The sequence below is a fragment of the Cherax quadricarinatus genome, chromosome 18 (genome assembly GCF_038502225.1).
Source record: "Cherax quadricarinatus isolate ZL_2023a chromosome 18, ASM3850222v1, whole genome shotgun sequence".
In the NCBI taxonomy this organism is placed as follows: Eukaryota; Metazoa; Arthropoda; class Malacostraca; order Decapoda; family Parastacidae; genus Cherax; species Cherax quadricarinatus.
Genome location: NC_091309.1, coordinates 37,588,002 through 37,607,262, shown reverse-complemented (window position 1 = coordinate 37,607,262; position 19,261 = coordinate 37,588,002). Strand labels below are relative to the sequence as shown.

The 19,261-nt window shown below is 38.4% G+C and overlaps 1 protein-coding gene across 2 annotated transcripts; it reads right to left on the bottom strand.

Moving 5' to 3' along the window:
- Positions 1 to 336: 336 nt before the first annotated feature.
- On the bottom strand, positions 337 to 15,106 carry LOC128689492 (fibrinogen-like protein A). Of its 2 annotated transcripts, none has more exons than XM_053777848.2 (9): positions 14,972 to 15,106; positions 10,824 to 10,941; positions 10,448 to 10,644; positions 7,499 to 7,555; positions 6,877 to 6,948; positions 6,372 to 6,538; positions 6,089 to 6,215; positions 3,683 to 3,792; positions 337 to 1,261 (listed from the first exon to the last, which is right to left on the bottom strand). In XM_053777848.2, the coding sequence occupies exons 2-9, from the start codon at positions 10,911 to 10,913 to the stop codon at positions 1,035 to 1,037; spliced, it is 1,047 nt and encodes a 348-aa protein (XP_053633823.1). In that variant the 5' UTR covers positions 10,914 to 10,941; positions 14,972 to 15,106; the 3' UTR covers positions 337 to 1,034. The 2 variants fall into 2 exon arrangements, with proteins under 2 accessions (XP_053633823.1, XP_053633824.1); XM_053777849.2 differs by having other exon boundaries at positions 10,448 to 10,641.
- Positions 15,107 to 19,261: the final 4,155 nt, after the last annotated feature.

Genomic DNA, 19,261 nt, shown 5'->3' with positions numbered 1-19,261 from the left:
TACATATCTGTAAATATCCACATTACTCTTGGTGAGGGAAAATATATTTCAAAGTCATTCAACTGTGTTTGTTCTGCTCCTTGCTCCCCTTTACACCCAGGATAACAGGCCTTATTGTCCCTGGGTTGTAATAGCTATGGACAAGAAAACAGCGGTCTAGATTACATATCTATTATGCTCTTTCTGTTGGCAATAAATACCTTCTTGTTAGTGCAGATTCTCGGAATTTTTGGATTCTCATGTAACTACTATTATGATTACCGCAGAGTTGTTATGACCTCTGCATACTCGTGTTCATTCTAACTTAAAAGAATGAGGGGGGAATTAAAAACCAAGTAGGATGCTGCAAATACAATATATTCAGTAAAACAAATAGGTTGGCTTCAATACAACAGCTGCAGTAACCTTGATTTATAATTATTGAAAGTAAAACTGACAGTGAGAGAAACTGTTCTCTCTCAGCCGGGTTGTCCAGGTGTTGTGGGACCTAATGGATCGTGTTCCTTCTTCTGATTTGTTCTTTCACGTGCTGAAACTGGAACAAATCTTTGGTTCATACTCGAACAGTTATTTCGTGTTCATTTACCAGTTGTGAGTTAAAATGGAAAGATATTCCACACTTCTTCCCAGGAGAGAAAGATGTAGTGGTACTGCAGTTTGTGCTTCATAACTGTCACTCGTGGTCGTGCGTCACACTTGTGGTCATGCGTTACATTATTATGTTCAATATATACAAGTACATGTACAAGGTAAACAAATACATGAACAAGGTAAACAAATATATGAACAAGGTAAACAAATACATGAACAAGGTAAACAAATATATGAACAAGGTAAACAAATACATGAACAAGGTAAACAAATACATGAACAAGGTAAACAAATACATGAACAAGGTATACAGGCCTAGCTGACATCAATGACTCGTGGTCGTGCGTTACACACATGGTCGTGCATAAGTCACTCATGGTTGTGCATCACGCTCGTTGCTTGTGGTCACGTTTCACATGGTCATGTTTCACACTGCTCTCGTATCAGTTATAAGACGACTGACAGCTGTTGCAGTTCTTGGAGTTGATGTAGACAGTCTTGGAGGCAGTGTCGCAGACGGAGGGTCTGATCTTCACCTGCAGCTTGGTGACAATTGAAGTGGAGTAATAGCAAGTGTAGTTGAGGCCCTGGTTGTAAGATGACGTAGGGTTACCGTAGAGGCAGCCGCTATAGTACCACCAGCCGCCACCTATAGCTGATGAGCAGTTCCCTATGGATGAGATAGACAAATTCACAAGATTTTCCTACAAAATACAAAATATAAATAAAATGGGCCACTGTCTCAAAAAAAGTCATCCGAAGCACTCACAGAGGTCATTACTGCTGAATTAGGTATATTTTCTGGGCACAGTAAGAAGACGTATAACTGAGAGGAATGGAATTCTGTTAAACAGTCGACAGTGCAGTTTTAAATGAGGTCTTTGCTGAACAAATCACTGAGATTATTATTGCTAGATTATATATTACTAAATTTGAAAGGAGAAACTTTGGTTTTTTCTTTTGGGCCACCCCGCCTCGGTGGGATACGGCCGGTGTGTTGAAAGAAAGAAAGAAAGATTATATATATATATATATATATATATATATATATATATATATATATATATATATATATATATATCTATATATATATATATATATATATGTAATAGGTTGGTAGACAGCAACCACCCAGGGAGGTACTACCGTCCTGCCAAGTGAGTGTAAAACGAAAGCCTGTAATTGTTTAACATGATGGTAGGATTCCTGGTGTCTTTTGTCTGTTTCATAAACATGCAAGATTTCAGGTACGTCTTGCTACTTCTACTTACACTTAGGTCACACTACACATACATGTACAAACATATATATACACACTACTCTGGGTTTTCTTCTATTTTCTTTCAAGTTCTTATTCTTGTTTATTTCCTCTTATCTCCATGGGGAAGTGGAACAGAATTCTTCCTCCGTAAGCTATGCGTGTTGTAAGAGGCGACTAAAATGCCGGGAGCAAGGGGCTAGTAACCCCTTCTCCTGTATATTACTAAATATAAGAAGAGAAACTTTTGTTTTCCTTTTTGGGCCACCCTGCCTTGGTGGGATACGGCCGGTTTGTTGAAAAAAATATACATATATACAAATGTCGTGCTGAATAAATAAAGCTTGCAATTTGAGCTTAAATATCAACGCTCTTCTTGCCGAATAAGGCAAGCGAAAATTTGTGTATGCAATAATTTCGCAAAAATCATTGTGAACCTAACTAAAAAAATATATTTCATTGTGTTTGTTTATTATTAAATTATTGTAAACGTATCTAAAATATATTTAGCTGAATTAGGCTAAATTAAATTGCGCTTGTTATGAAAAGGTTGAGTTTTCTAAGGTTCTTTTGATCCAAAATTATTAATATTTTTACATTAACATATTTGAAAAAAATGTCTAAACGTATAAGAGAAAATTTTAGAAAGAACTACATTTTAAACGAGTTCTTGCTAACTGACCAATTTTACCTATTCGACACGACATATACACACACAACATGAGAGCAGAGGAATTGTTTTAGTTGTTATAAAATCGTTAACCACACTTCATTTTACATAAGTTGTACTTAACAGCGCAGAGAATATATTGAACGATTTCTAGGAGAGATCTGCAGAGGACAGCGACACTAGGAAACTGCTGCTCAGAACATGATGTATCTGTATATGTGTCTGTGTGTCTGCTGTTTCTCCATTCTTATGTTCTGTATGTTGTTATTACTGATAATACTACCAATATTTTATGAATCTGTAATGAATGATTCTAGTCTTCCTGGTCCTTCCGTTTTAACTCTGATCAACCCCAGATCTTATTCGTCTTATAAATACTGATTAGCATTGAACATCATGAAATGGTATCGTCAAGATTCTTTATTTTCTACCCTAAAGCTATATAAGAAATATGTTCTTGCTTAACTTTTTTCTGAAAAACGCTACCAATGCACTTCTTTTAACTATGATCAAATTATCTCTTCTGTCTCTACAAAAATCTCAGTCCCTTTTTAATACAAAAACTGAAGTACCTTAAACATTTAGTTTTTTCTCAGATTATCAGCAACAGATTTTGTCAGGCTGGTTCTTCTGGTGATCTTTCTTATCCCATTCAAGTTAATGGTAAATATTTTAGCATAAGTCTAGGGATTTCAACAGCTTTTGGCGTGCTATAGGACAAATATTCTACCTGTTGGTTACGCATTTAGTCTACAAACTCATTTCAAACTTCTCTATACAGTATTCATCTCTGTTTTTTTTTTATTGTAAATGGCTGAGGTTCCACTTATTTCTGTATTAACTGTGTTATGCGAGAACCTGCGCCGTACTCTGATCATTTCTCATTGTTTATTGTAAATGGCTGAGGTTCTACTTATTTCTGTATTAACTGTGTTATGCGAGAACCTGCGCCGTACTCTGATCATTTCTCATTGTTTGTTAATCATCTAAGCATTAGTGTATAACAACCTGCGCCGTACTCTGATCATTTCTCATTGTTTGTTAATCATCTAAGCATTAGTGTATAACAACCTGCGCCGTACTCTGATCATTTCTCATTGTTAATCATCTTAGCATTAGTGTATAACAAACGTTGTCTTCAGAAGCAAAGTTGATAATCTTACCAATGCTATTGACGTTATAATTGTCATAAGTAGTGAAGCCGTAATAGCCTAAGTGGAAACAGTTGCTGGACACAGTACCAGACGAGTGTCCATGTGAAGTCAACCTGTATCTGTAGTGAAGAAACAGTTAATATTGTAACTCCTGGAAGTAAATGGTATAAAATACCGACAAAATGGAAAAATAAGCACATAAGCAGTATAATGTGATCCTTTATTGACAATAGTTTCGCCCACGTTGTCAATAAAGGTTCATATTATGCTGCTTATGTGTTTATTTTTGCATTGTAACTCCTGTTAGTCAAAGTTTTGTCTTCACCAATGAATCATCGAAATCTGTATTAGTGATTATCTCTATTAATCGGGAAAGGCAAAACCCTGTGAACGTCATTCTGCGTCTAGGAAATGCGAGGTAATTAGGTTTCATCCATGCAAGGTAAACGTAGTTCCAATTCCTTGGATCAAGAATCTTGTCTGTATCAGTGAATTGGGTAAATTTATGCTTTTAGCAGACATTCACTTACCAAATAGTATACAATACCCACAATTATGAAGAATTAGACACGTGTGCAACATTTGGGTATCTTCATTGTAGATGTTTCGCCATCCAGTGGTTTTATCAGTACAATACAAGGACATAATGTGAAGCCTGGTAATCAGTCCCTCAGCCTAAGAGCAGGTGATGAGCACTGTGGTCTTGAAGACTCTTAAGTACAGGCAGGAAGATTGGTGCTTATATATTGGCAGTATATATTGGCAGTATATACTGCCAGTATATACACAAATAACTCTAACTTAGGACATTGAAACTTATGATAACGTTTCGGTCAGATTTAGACGATTAACAAATTACACAGTGACTGGATTATGCAGTTCATTTCTGATCTCCATACTAGTGAATGGATATAAATTCATTGGACAACAAAGAGAGAACAATGATAAAATTAATCCATTGCACAGTAATTCTTTCATACGAAGATAGACTGAGATCAAACCATACCACGAGTGGGGTTTGAACCAGCGGTCAGAGAGTCTCAAAACTCCAGACCGTCCCGTTAGCCACTGGAGTTCTGAGACTCTCTGACCGCGGGTTCAAACCGCACCCGTGGTATGGTTTGTTTGCAACCGTGTCATTACGATTTCGTGAGTCATACATTGAGATCCCTTAACATACATTCTCCTGCAGGACGTAGAATTGTGAGGAGACATGACTCAAGTATATAAGTGGAAGATACCTGGAGAATACCTGGAAGAGTGTCTCAGGTGTCAACGCCCCCGCGGTCCCGTCCATGACCAGGCCTCGGGCATAAGTAAGGGAGACATGAACAAGGTTTTAGAGATATCCTTCCAAGAAAGAACTCGAGATAATGAATTCAGATTGGATAACAGGGCTGTATGACCCTTGTGGGTTTAGCGCTTAGTTATGATTATAATAATGATCAAATTGGATAAGTTCAGGTTCAGTTAGTCAGTTCCAGTATATCTCTGACAGCTTCCTGCTCTTCCTTCTTCACTTCCTGGTGAAGCTGCTCCAGAGAAGACAGTGTTGGTTCCGTTCACAGAAAGCTAACAAGGAGTATCCTCACACCATACAGGTCAACTTGCTCCTCATACAAGTCAGCTCGCTGCTGATACAAGTCAGCTCGCTACTGATACAAGTCAGCTCGCTGCTGATACAAGTCAGTTCGCTGCTGATACAAGTCAGCTCGCTGCTGATACAAGTCAGCTCGCTACCGATACAAGTCAGCTCGCTACTGATACAAGTCAGCTCGCTATTGATACAAGTCAGCTCGCTGCTGATACAAGTCAGCTCGCTACTGATACAAGTCAGCTCGCTACTGATACAAGTCAGCTCGCTACTGATACAAGTCAGCTCGCTGCTGATACAAGTCAGCTCGCTACTGATACAGGTCAGCTCGCTACTGATACAGGTCAGAGCTCTACTGACACATATCACACAGCATCCATGTAAAAGGAAAACCATGGGCAGGATGACCTGCCAACTATGTGGCAGGATGACCTGCCAACCATGTGCCAGGTTGACCTGCCAACCATGTGCCAGGTTGACCTGCCAACCATGTGGCAGGTTGACCTGCCAACCATGTGCCAGGTTGACCTGCCAACCATGTGCCAGGTTGACCTGCCAACCACGTATCAGAATGGTGTGTCGTTCACCATGGTGGAAAAAGATGCTTCAGTTGCTGAAAATTTGATTCCTTTTCTTCTTGCCAGTTTCGTGATCCAAGGAACTAGAACTATCATTTTTTTCAGTCTGATCAAACCTGATTACCTGCCGTTCCTAAGGTGCTAAATCCCCCCTGTTGGTCTAGCATTTCCCCTTAAGATATATTACTACTAATTATTCAGATGTAAAGATTCCCAGCTGATGTAGTTTACTTTCCAGCTCACCTGCTTGCTTCGTTGTCAACTCTGACATTCGAGTAAGTGTAGTATTTATTTCCGCTAGTCTGGTATTCCAAGTCAAGACGGAAGGCGAAGTCTTGTCTCGCCGTCAGTTTGTACAGGAATTCGTTACCTGCAGTGTGAAGGACAACTCTTAAATAGTGATAAAGTTTACATTAAAAGTGTGTTTAGATATGTCTTTACTAGCATAATAGCGTGTAGTGTTTAAGGTATTAAACTATGTATTAACACGTTCACATCAGTCAGCATAGTATGAATACAATTTTACCTAGATAGTATTCCCCGCTGAGGTTACCAAAGCCCTCTTTGTACTCGGCCCACGTTCTGTTAAAGTTCTCCTGGGTAGTTTGCTTCTGGCGGTTCAAGAAGACGGTCCAGCCGCCTCCGTCTGTCTCCATGTCACACCACACTTTCACCGGCTGGCTGCAAGTGCATCTGTAGGAAAGGGGAATGTGAAAGATCACGTACATTATAGACTCGTATTATTATAGTGTTCAACTGGACTAACTCAAATGTTGAGGCTTAATTTAACAAGATCTAAGGAAAGGAACAACTAACTGTAATTAGTAGACACGAGTGAATGTGTGGTTTCTGGAGCTGGTGTTGCTGTCGAGTCGTCATCTAGCGAACATTAACGCTGAGTGTAGTGGTGTTGCTATTCCCAATACAAAGTTGCTACTGGTACTCGACTGATTGTTAACAGGAAATACTCTTACTGAATAACAGTTAATAATTCCTAGCAGAGAGAGTGGGAGTCTGGTGTGGCTACTCACGTGAAGGGGTAGACCTCATAGATGCCGCTTGTGGTGGAGCCACGAATCAGATGGTCAGCACAGTCTCTGGGCCTGCAACATATCATTTAGCTTAACGCATTTCAGTATACATACAATGTACACTCGTGTCATTATGTGGCCCGAGAAGGACCGGTGAACGGTGTTTAGTATGTTAGACACGAAGACAGGAGAAAGCCGGACGTCCAACGGGCAAGCCTAACAGCTCTTAATGTGGTGTGTGTGTGGGAGGAGGAGGGGGGAATTCTCACTTCGCTGCTTCATTCTCAGAGACGAGTGTGCAACAAAGGGTATCCTCGACACCATCATTCGTAACGGTTCTCGCACAAATGATATCAAATTTTCAAAACTCTAAGCCAAGTGTGTTGTGTCAGTTTGTGAGAAGCCATAATGTCCTAAACCGAGTATGAGAGAAGTTACTTGGGCCTTGAATATTACAGATTAGCAATGAAAAAATGCATTCTTAGGATTTTATTGTCTGTAAATATCATTCAGCACTTTGTCAGTTGCACTGAAAAATAGCAGAAGTATATATGTAAGTTATACCAAAAGTTCGTTAGAAATTAAATTGAACATTTTCTTCAGTTGTTTGTAACACACTAACCTAGCGGCGGAGGTTCCTGGCGAGGGTCTGACAGCACCTCCCTCCGTCTGATTTTTTCTGTGGAAACAAAAAAAAATTGATACCAGTGTATCTGCTTCTTTCCTGACTTACAACTTCGGGGTTTTGTTAGCTAAATTTAAAGTTAAACCAAAGCAGGAAAGTCATTAAGGCCGCATTTCACATATGTGCCAATAATCAAGAATACTTTAATCCTTGTGATAGGAATTAATGTAAATTCCTTGAGTATAATGAAGCTGGTATAGTGACACTGACAGGTTGTAGGTAAAATACAGGAACTGATCAAAAATTAACTAAGAGAAGGTTTTCTATGAGTGGCGGCTTCAGGCCTAATGTAGAGTAACTAGAATTAATGTAGGAATAATAATAATAGTCTATATTTTTACAAGTACATGTACATGGTATACAAACCCCTTGTTATGCAGAGCATTTTGGGCAAAGTAGGTAAATTTTGCACTCAGGATGCGACCCACACCATGGTGTCGTGAACATGGACAGAAGGTGTCTTAAGGAAACACACTGTGTTTCCTTAAGACACCTTATGGTAGGAGAGGTCAGATGAATATAGGTTAAAAGTGAGGTAACGTAAGAGAAGTGTTGATGGTAGCGTCTGCCCAGGGTGGCCGCAACACCTACAGTGTATAACTCCAAGTCTTGAATGTTTAAATAGTTTATTATCTTATATTCTGTAAGTATTTATGTTTATCTGATCCTTGATAAACTAGAGTGTTTGAAACTTAAACATTTTACTGATATGATGAGGCAAATATAAACTAGGTGTTAGGAATTAATTTATTATAAGTTTAGAGTTATATATATATATATATATATATATATATATATATATATATATATATATATATATATATATATATATTATAATATTTTATTAACACATCGGCCGTTTCCCACCAAGGCAGGGTGACCCGAAAAAGAAAAACTTTTATCATTCACTCCATCACTGTCTTGCCAGAGGCGCGCTTACACTACAGTTTATAAAACTGCAACATAAACACTCCTCCTTCAGAGTGCAGACACTGTACTTCCCACCTCCAGAACTCAAGTCCGGTCTGCCGGTTTCCCCGGAATCCCTTTATAAATGTTACCTTACTCACATTCCAACAGCACGTCAAGGTCTAAAAACCATTTGTCTCCATTCACTCCTATATAACACGCTCACGCATGCTTGCTGGAAGTCCAAGCCCCTCGCACATAAAACCTCATTTACCCCCTCCCTCCGACCTTTCCTAGGTCGACCCCTACCCCGCCTTCCCTCCACTACAGATTTATACACTCTCCAAATCCTTCTGTTGTGTTCCATACTCATTACATGTCCGAACCACCTCAGTAACCCCTCCTCAGCCCTCTGGAAAATAGTTTTGGTAATCCCGCACCTCTTCCTAATCTCCAAATCTTCCTAATCTCGTTACATTATATTTACACAACACATTGCCTTCAGACGTGACATCCTTCTCCTTGTTCCATCATTCATAACCTATGCTTCATACATTCACCTCAGAGCACCACTCACCTTTTTCCCCTCGTCATTTCTATGGCTCACCTCATCTTTCATAAACCCATCTGCTGACACGTCCACTCCCAAATATCTGACTACATTCACCTCCTCCATACTCCTTTCAATCTGATATCCAATCTTTCGCTACCTATTTTTTTTTTTTTTTGTTATTCTCATCACCTTTTTCCTACATTCACTTTTAATTTCCTTCTTTTACATACCCTATCAAACTCATCCACCAACCTCTGCAACTTCTCTTCAGAATCTACCAATAGCACAGTGTCATCAGCAAAAAGCAACTGTGACAACTCTCACTTTGTGTTAGATTCTTTATCTTTAAACCCCAGACCTCTTGCAAACACCCGAGTATTCACTTCTCTTTCAACCCCATCTATAAATATACTGAACAACCATTCTTAGGACTCTACTTGAGGTCGTATATGATCTTTAGCCCTGCTTTCCTCCAGGAAGAATACAGCTACGTACCCCAACACACATCAGTAACGATTCTAGACAAAAGGACGCTGTATTAATGTTGGTAGAAATGCCGGCAATATGTTAGAAAAGGACACAAGTGCAACTAATGTGACATTTCACTCTGGCAACGTTTCGCTCTCCGGGAGCTTTGTCAAGCCGTAACAACTTGACAAAGCTTAGGTGCATTTTATTGAGAAGACATTCTGTCCACTAGGAACATGAACTAATAACGTCCCTAGTGGACAAAATTTGTTATCAATACAATGCCATAAACTGCATATTGTACTTGAAAGCATATCCTACCATCGATATACTAGGAAAGGTGAGAAAGTTATCCATACAACCAGAAAAGGGACAGTCGCCAGAAACATTCTTAGTGTTGCTGGCCAGCCATGTTTCATTCATCTCTGTTTTGCCAAGAGTAAAGCCGGTATAGCCAACATCACACACGAGTACTTGGAAAACAAAGAGATACACACAAGAGAATTACACTGATGTATACACCTGTCATCCCATGTGGTGAAGTGCGTCAAACTTGACGTGGAGAAGACGTCTAGGTAACACACGTACGCATGTCAAAGGCGTGAGTCGAGCAACACCTGCATTATAAATGGAAACTCCCACAACCATCTTCTGAACTGCAAACCTCAAAAATGTAAAAATTAGCCGTCAAAGAAACTGACCAGCACAATAGATGTTGTTTAGAATCTGCTCTTATTGCAACTACCAATAACATCATAGCATTTTTATGATCTCAGTTCTCGCCAGACTCCTCTCCAGACCAGACACAGCCAGCACTTAACTCTACACCTACACGCTATACAAGACCTATGATCCACGGTATACACTCCATATACTTTGGTTCTCTGTATTGAATTGAAAAAGCCCTTGGCTAGCAGACATCACCTTCAGTGTCTTAATTCCTCCTTTTGACTTACTCATTATCCTTGGCCAGTTGGGCGTCCTGCTGGAAGGGTTGGGCGTCCTGCTGGAAGGATTGGACGTCTTGCTGGAAGGGCTGGGCGTCCTGCTGGAAGGGTTGGGCGTCCTGCTGGAAGGGTTGGGAGTCCTGCTGGAAGGGTTGGGCGTCCTGCTGGAAGGGTTGGGCGTCTTGCTGGAAGGGTTGGGCGTCCTGCTGGTAAGGTAAATCAACTTTAGTTGGGCGACCTGCTAGAAAATAACTTCATTTGGGCGACCTACTAAACCTGCAAGTAATCTCAGATGTTATCAGTTGGATTCTGGCATAATAACAAAAAATCACGACAATGTATTTCACGGCATAAATGCAGACAGTCTACATCTGCATGTACTTACCGCGGCTGCTTCGCCTGGCAAGTTGTTCAGATTAGTGGCGGTGGAGACGCCCAACACGCCCATCCACAAGCACGCCCACGTAATTCTCATCTCACTCTCCTAAGTCTCCGATATATTACTGAAGGAAAAGTGCATGTTTAGCATATTTTAAGTATGTATTTTTAAATATTTTTATTTAATCCCCTGGCTAATTTCTGCCTCATGGTGCTTGTCACATCTGCCGTCTCCCTGTGTTCAGAGACACTGGATTCATTTTTTGTGTGTGTGTAAATTGTATTGTCATTCAGAAATTATTTTGGAAAATAAATTCTCCATCAGTTACCTTTAATAATAGGTCTTTAAGATGTAACATTTCGCCATGGTGGCTGTTTTGCAACTATTTAAGATGTTCGCTACATTAAACTTCCATTTTGTGCATATCTGAATTACATTAGGAAGCAATGAACGAACAAAAACTCACAATACCGTTACTGGGACAATAGATAACTCTCACCAGAACGTCGTCATAAGTTTCTGTCTCCTATGTGCGAATTACTGGTATATAAGAAGCAATGCTCAAAATTACTAAACGCTGGTCACACACAAATTAAATTTCAATTCATTTTTGTTAACTTACATACTAGTGGATCCTGTTGCTGCCCGTTACTGCTCAAGACTAGTGCATCAATTTACTTGTTCCAGTCGTAATATTAGATATGTAGAAATATTTCCTAAATTTTAAAGCAAGAGTTTGTAAACACAGGGAATTATCAAACAGGAGCAATATTCCTCTGTCCAAACCACCTCAGTCAGCTATCAGAATTCATTCTGAATCTCATAATCATATACTGAGTCTATATTGTTAAACCACATATTTTTTTATATATTTAAGCATAATAGAGAGCATATTTATCCAACAACTTAATCCTAGACTCATAGATAATGATTCCTCAAGTAACTTATTGACTCTGAAGTAATTATACACTGGTCAACAACCAAAATACTTCCGAGACCAGAGTAGCAATTTCCAACTAATTTTAGGTCACTGATAATAAATATCATGGTTAAAATTGTTTGTTAGTTTTACTTTTCAATATAGACCTACGTGTCACAACAGGTTCCAACAGGCTTGTGGCAGTGTGTTTCTTACCACACTCACAGTCTCACTGACCTTCATTATTGTTCCAGCAGTCATAGAAGGTGGTTAGTGATGTACAAGTTTATATTTTGAGGTGAAAGGTTGGTAATTTTTTTAGCCAAACACATTTTAAACTTGTATACTGCCGCTACTGCTGCTTTTTATGTAAATGGGACAGCCGTGCAAGAGGTTCCCACTACATCAGGAGAGACTGGCCACCTCGTCAGTCATTGGAGCCTCGGATGAAAAATGTTCAACATCCACCTCATTGAACCAAAGAAGATTTTGCTACCACCACTACACATAAAACTGAGGCTTGTGAAAAATTTTGTAAAAGCTACGGACAAATCCGGTCAGAGATTTACGAATTTAACATCAAAATTCCCCTCACTGAGCGACACTAAGAGAGGGAGTCTTCAATGGTCCTCAGATTCGAGAGCTTCTTAATGATGGTGACTTAGAATCAGACCTTCATGGGGAGGAGAAAGCTGCTTGGGAAGCATTCAGGTTAGTGGCGAAGGAATTTCTCGGAAACAGAAAGGAAGGTAACTATGAAGAATTGGTGGAAAATCTCATCAAGGCTTACAAGAACATGGCATGTAACATGTCACTTAAAATCCACTTTTTGGACTCACATTTAGACTTTTTTCCAGCGAACTGTGAGGCAGTTAGTGACGAACATGGTGAAAAGTTTCACCAAGATATTTCAACCATGGAAAAATGGTACCTGGGCAAATTGGGCACAAGAATGCTTGCAGACTATTGCTGGACATCAAATATTACATGTCTCGTACCTTTAAAACTATAGCCAATAAGCATTTTTCAAGGTGATATTTGGATTTAAGACATGAAAACACATAAGAATTAAGTATCATTTAAGAAGCACACAACAATTGTTGGCTAGTGTTATAGTTTACCCTCTTTTGGTAAATTTAGTTTTCTGTATATTTTCAATGCAGCGTTTTGTCTCAGAGAGCAACAACCAGATTCAAGTATGACAGCATAATTTCTTTTACGTTTTTTAACATAGTATTTTTTTTTTAACATATATTTTTTTTTTATTTTTATATGTTTTCATAAAGTGTGGTCGTATTTTCTGTTATATACTATGGTTGTACATAACTGTTATTTTCCAGGATATGATGATAAATTGTCACAGAAATGTTGATTTATTACTTATTAAGTAATAAATCAATATTTCCTACCTGCCAAAATTATAATTCAAGCTAAATCCATTTTTCATATTATATAGTATGTCGTACGAATGGATAAAATTGGTCAATTAACAAGAACTCATTTACAATGAAGTCCTTTGTAAAATTTTCTCTTGTACGTGTAAAGATATATTTTTTTCATTTATGTTAATTTAAAAATTAATAATTTTGTACCAAAAGAACCTTAGAAAATTTACCTAACCTTATTATAACAAGCGCAATTTAATTTACCCTAATCCAACTAAATATATTTTAGATGAGTTTACATTAATTTAATAATAAACAAACACAATGAAATATATTTACTTCGTTAGGTTCAAAATGATTTTTGCGAAATTACTTCATGCACAGATTTTCTCTTGCCTCCTTATTCGGCAAGAAGAGCGTTGCTATTTAAGCCAAATTCTCAAGTTTTACCTATCCGGCACGACATGCAATATATATATATATACACATATATATATATATATATATATATATATATATATATATATATATATATATATATGTTGTGCCGAATATATATATATATATATATATATATATATATATATATATATATATATATATATATATATATATATATATATATATATATATGAGCAATGGAAATAAAACTCTACACTTCGACTCACAAGTGTAGTCCTCAGCAGCAGAAGGAAGAAGGGCAACAAATATACGAGTAACAAGTCAAGTGAAATGATAAATACATCACAGCATCTGGCCCAGAGGCCTGACGCGCTTCTGATAAAACTGATGGCTTCTTATATCTTATATATTTGCTACCCTTGTCAAGGTGCAAATTGGGGGAGAAGAAAATTAATTACCCTGTTATTTAATCTGTGGAGGAAGTGCCAGTATGTAGTCTGGGGAGGAAGTTCCGGTATTTAATCAGAGGAAGAGACACTGATGACAATGATAGATTAAATGTTCGCAATTCTCTTGTTACAAGAAAAAAAAAGATGTCTGAAAGAAGATAGGAACGATATAAGAATGTTTAACCCCCAAAGACTTTGCAAAAAACAAGGTGCTATAAAAACAATGATTGTGGTTTTTGGAGGCAAAAAGTGCAAACTAAATCAGTGATTCAACAGATGACGTGGAAGAGGGACTTTTCGGGGTGAATTCTGTGACAGTTTTGTGACCAAGTCATAGAACACTTACCCTGAGGGAACCTTCCCACGTCATGTGAAATCACAGAAAACACTGAAAAACTGTTCCATTTATTGAAGATCTCCATAACCTAGAACTTCTCACAGTATTAAAACTCAACGTACTTTTTTATGTTATAGCATTTTGAAGTGGTCAGGCAGACTTCCTGACCTTTGTGTATGCGCATCACCCATTGATATAGTTCAGTGGTATCTCCTCTCATTCTACATCCCTCAAGAGAGTGAAGGTTCAAGGTTCTCATTCTATTTTCATATGGGAGGTTCCTTATACAGTGGATCATCTTTATCATCCTTCTCTGTATGTTCTCCACTGAATTTATATCCCTTCTACAGTATGGCGACCAAAACTGAGGAGCATAATCTAAGTGAGGCCTTACTAGTTATGCAAAGAGCTGTAAAATAACTTCTAGAACATTATGAATAATCCAGCAACAACTTGGTTACAAACACACACATTCTTGAGCTTTGGAATGTACATTAGTACAGTGGTGGACCACCCCAAAGCTGCCACCAAATCCTTGTTGTTTGATCTCACCTTACAAAACAGTATTCTCATTTCGTGTACACCCTTAATTTTTCTGAAGTCTTGTGCAAGAGCCTGCTTCTCTACGTACATTTCATTGTGAGTTACCAGTGGAAGCTTACCTGAAGTTCTTCCTCCACGAGGGACTCAGAGAGTGTGTACTTGCAAGACACAAGTAGTAGCCGTGACAGGTTCTTATATACCCCAGCAAACTGTAATTAAGTTAGCTAGAGTGTGTGTTGATGACTACAGGTGTATATACTCCATGAAAAGCTCCTCATCAGTATCACTTCAAACGATCACTGCAGTACCCTTCCTGTTAATTAATTATGCAGTAATTAAAACATTATTTACCTTGGAATGTAAGTGTTCATTACCTTATATTTATTATGTAGTAAGTTGGCATACAGCAATCACCCAGGAAGGTACTACAGTACTGCCAACTGAGTGGAAAACGGAAACCTGTAATTGTTTTACACAATGGTAGGATTGTTGGTGTCTTTTCTTTCTGTTTCATAAATATACAAGAAAATAGGTACATCTTGCTACTTCTACTTACTCTTATGTCACACTACATGTACATGTAAATGAATAAGCATCCATCTGAGTTTTGTTCTTTTTTTTTTAGTTCTTGATCTTATCTATTTGGTTTCATTTCCCTGGGGAAGTGGAAAAGAATCTCCCCACCGGAAGTCATGCGGGGAACAAGGGGCTAGTAACCCCCTTCTCCTATATACATTACTAAATGTAAAAAGAAAAGCTTTATACTGGGAGACGAGCAGTATGTTAAAAAAATAATTATATTATAAAAAAAAACATGGGGTGTCAGAGAAAGGCTTTCTCAATAAAAAAAAAATATTTTTTAAAGAAAGTTTTTCATTACTTTAAATAACTGAACATAAGGATTTTATTGCCCAACACAAATTTGTATAAAAAATCAATATATATCGTACAAAAATTATAAAAAATGTATAGTATTCCCAGAAAGGAAAAAGTCAGTAGCGAGTGTCGAAATATTTTTTCTCTTCTTTCTGCAAAATTTTCGTGAGACTTGTACAGCTCAGTAGCGATACAAACCTTTCCTTGAACACGATACACCAGTGATGAAAGTTTGAATTCTATCAGAAGAAGCATTCTCAAATTGTCACAAAGAAACCAATATCACATGTTGGTCCACTGGCACAAAGTGGCACCTACAGGTGCCACTTTGCTGCCAGTGGACTATACCTTCTAGGTGGTGGACTATACCTTCGAGGTATAGTCCATCAGCTTGACTCAAGGGGTAGAGCCTTCGGCTCACTACATAAAGAGTTGGCGTTGCGTTCAAGACAAGTGAAAAACTTGGGCTTGTTTTCTGACACTTGTTGCCTGTGTTCACCTAGCAGTAAGTAGGTACCTGGGTGTTAGTCGACTATTGTGGATCACATCCTGGCTAAGAAGAACAAAGGTCCAAAATGTAAATAAGCTATGGTACTTGACTTTTCTGGGTAATCCTGCATGCACTAGACGGTAATGTTTTCACTTGTGATGTTCCTGAGGGAAGTTCCATAGCAGCAAGACTCTGGTGTTCTCGTTCTTATAAATTAAAGTTTTTGTGCACTTCAAGATTTCATGTAAACTCTTAGGTTCGAACTAGAAGCTTAAGGGTTTTAACAAACATTTTAAGCTTTTCCAAGAAATTTAAGGTTTTTACAAGCAGATGAGAGATAGATATATAATATAAATATCCCAAGCAGGAGAAATAATCAAACTAAGACTAAGTGCATATACAGGAAACATAGCTAACAACTTGAGTGTCGTGACATACCTGCCAGTGAGACACACGAGAATGCAAACTATTGATTGCTGTAACCCATTCTCGTACCACAAAAGACAATCATACATAGTTGAACGTTTTCTGGTTACACCATACTTGGGTTAATATCATTTAATAGGTTTATATAACGCAACTTAGAGAAAATAATTATTAGAACCATTTTGAAATTCTCGAGCCCTCAGTCCAGTTCACACTAGAAGTCGACAACACTCTTCCTTTCCTTGATGTTCTTCTCTGCAAAACTGACCATGAGCTTCGTTTTAAAGTCTATCGAAAACCTACCAACCAACACGATCTTCTCCACTTTTACTCTCACCATGACAACAAAATTAAACGTGGTGTAATTAGAGGCTTTTTCCTGCCCGCACTCAGAATCTGCAGCAGTGAGTTCCTTGAAGAAGAGTGTTCTCTTATTGAACAAGTATTTTCTAAACTTCATTATCCTCGTCACTTCATTAGAGACTACAGACGACGGGCATGAAACATCTTTAACACACCCAGAGAAGACTGCCGAGAAGAGATACATAGTCCTCCCCACCAACTCCATTGCCAAACACGTTTGCAACATCTTTTCCAATACCTCATTCCAGGTATCTACCTCCATATCCACCACCATCAAGGACATTCCCAGTAATAGAGAGGACAAGCTTCAATCCTCTGCAGGGGTATACACAATCCCTTGTAATGACTGCAGCAAATTATACGTGGACGAAACATACAGAGAACTCCAAACGCGTATTTCAGAACACCAGTACGCAGGCAGATTTGACGATCCAAGGAATGCCTGTGTTCAACACCGAAATTCCCACAACCATTTAATCAACTACAGAAACGCAAGACTTATCGCCAGAGAAGACAATACTCAATACCGAAGAATTCTGGAATCATAACTTATCTGTATATCAAACAACTTCAACCAGAACAACGGCTTCTATTACATAGCTGAATCCCTCGCCAAGAAACTTCTTCATCGCTATCCCACATAAGAACATAAGAATCTAGGAACACTGCAGAAGATCTACTCGTATACTTATCCAATCCCTTTTTAAAGTTACCCAAGGTTCTAGACTCTATCACCCTTCTCGGAAGACTGTCACATGCAGCATTCTCCACCTGCCGCCATCCTATAAATACTCGCGTACCTTTTACCAGGTAGATCTGTTAAAGTCCATTGATAAAGCCCACTGCGTGGGCGAAACGCTGTCATTAAAGGATCATATAATACTGATTAAGTGTTTATATTTCCATTATACCATATTACACCATTTATGTTATACCATTTTTTTCCAATGTAATAAGATATAGCCTGAGATGGGATGGAAAACAAAGAAGCACAGTTTTGGTTCTTGCAAACACATACAAACAGGGAAAAACTGATAGAGCAACACTAAAGCTCTCCCCGATTAACACTGAGGGCCTCGAATATTCCACTGTAAATAAACCATGATTGGCTAATAGAGCGTAATAATAACATTTTGCAGGTGTCTACAGACTAGGAGGGTCAGTAAAGTCAGCATGCAGTGGCAATGGGAAACTAATAAGGAGTGAAGTATTGGGATGAGGTGAAGAAAGGCGCGGAAGTTGACAATGTGGAGTGGCGGTGGATTGACCAGTGTCCATCATAATTGTCTCCTCGATAAGCGCGGAGATGGTTTCAATAGTCTCAGATGAGAGAGAAGTCGGAGAGAGCTTGGCAGTAGAGGGAAAACAGGTAGAGTAAAATGTGGAGAGACAACAGAAGACACCAAAGGTAGGGTTGGTGCTTTGGCAAGCAGAAATTTCTGGAGGGACAGGCGAGGGAGCAACTGCATGTGGGGATGGATGAACCTCCATAACAGTATCAGATGCATCTCCAGGTGAAGCTCGAAACTCGGAGAGAAGTACGTTTGTGAATATCATGTTTGGGGTTGAAGGAGATTTAGACGTAAATGAAAATGTAGATTTTGGAGAAGGGATATGTGGCGTCCATATAGGTTGGAGGGGGCGCGTAGACGTTGAAACATGTAAGTAGGAAGGTGAAGAAGTAGGGACAGTAAGAGATGATGAGGCTGGAAAATCAGAGCCCAGGACTGTAATAGGGTTGGACTCAGTTCCCTTCATGGGACAAATGGCCATAAATTTAGAAATTCGAACTGAACTCCCTATAGTGGATAGAGTAACTCAATATAAGGTCAATGAGCCCATATAAATGGAATTCTGATGGTTAGTTTTCAAGCAATTGCTAGTCAGTGAAACCCTAATTTATTATGGGCTGCCCATTTAAAGGAGTATAAATTTGGGTGTTGCAAACTTGCAAAGGTTAATAAAACAGCAAATAACTATTTTTTTAATTTATTATACAAACATACAATATAAAAAACATAAATGGAACTTGTATCCAAACCTTTTTTAGGTATTAGAAAAATATAAAAAGAAACCAAATTGCTACATTGACACATTGCAAAGGGATATAATTTTCAAGTCCCATATTCCTAAATTCCCTGAGAAAGAACATTCATTGTATATTAGTAATTGCTAGAATGGAAGGGTGTGAAGCAATTTTTATCCTTCTTTATGCATAGATTTACTTTGCATACGAAGCAAAAAAATGACGATG

Bases quoted from the DNA above. Each gene is read 5' to 3' on its own strand.
- LOC128689492 (XM_053777848.2), bottom strand. From the start codon at position 10,913: ATGAGAATTACGTGGGCGTGCTTGTGGATGGGCGTGTTGGGCGTCTCC. The intron at 7,556-10,447 runs GTAAGTCAAAAG...TTGTTTCCACAG, and splicing joins CAACTGGCCAAGGATAATGA to AAAAAATCAGACGGAGGGAG. The intron at 6,949-7,498 runs GTTAGTGTGTTA...GATATGTTGCAG, and splicing joins CCAGGAACCTCCGCCGCTAG to GCCCAGAGACTGTGCTGACC.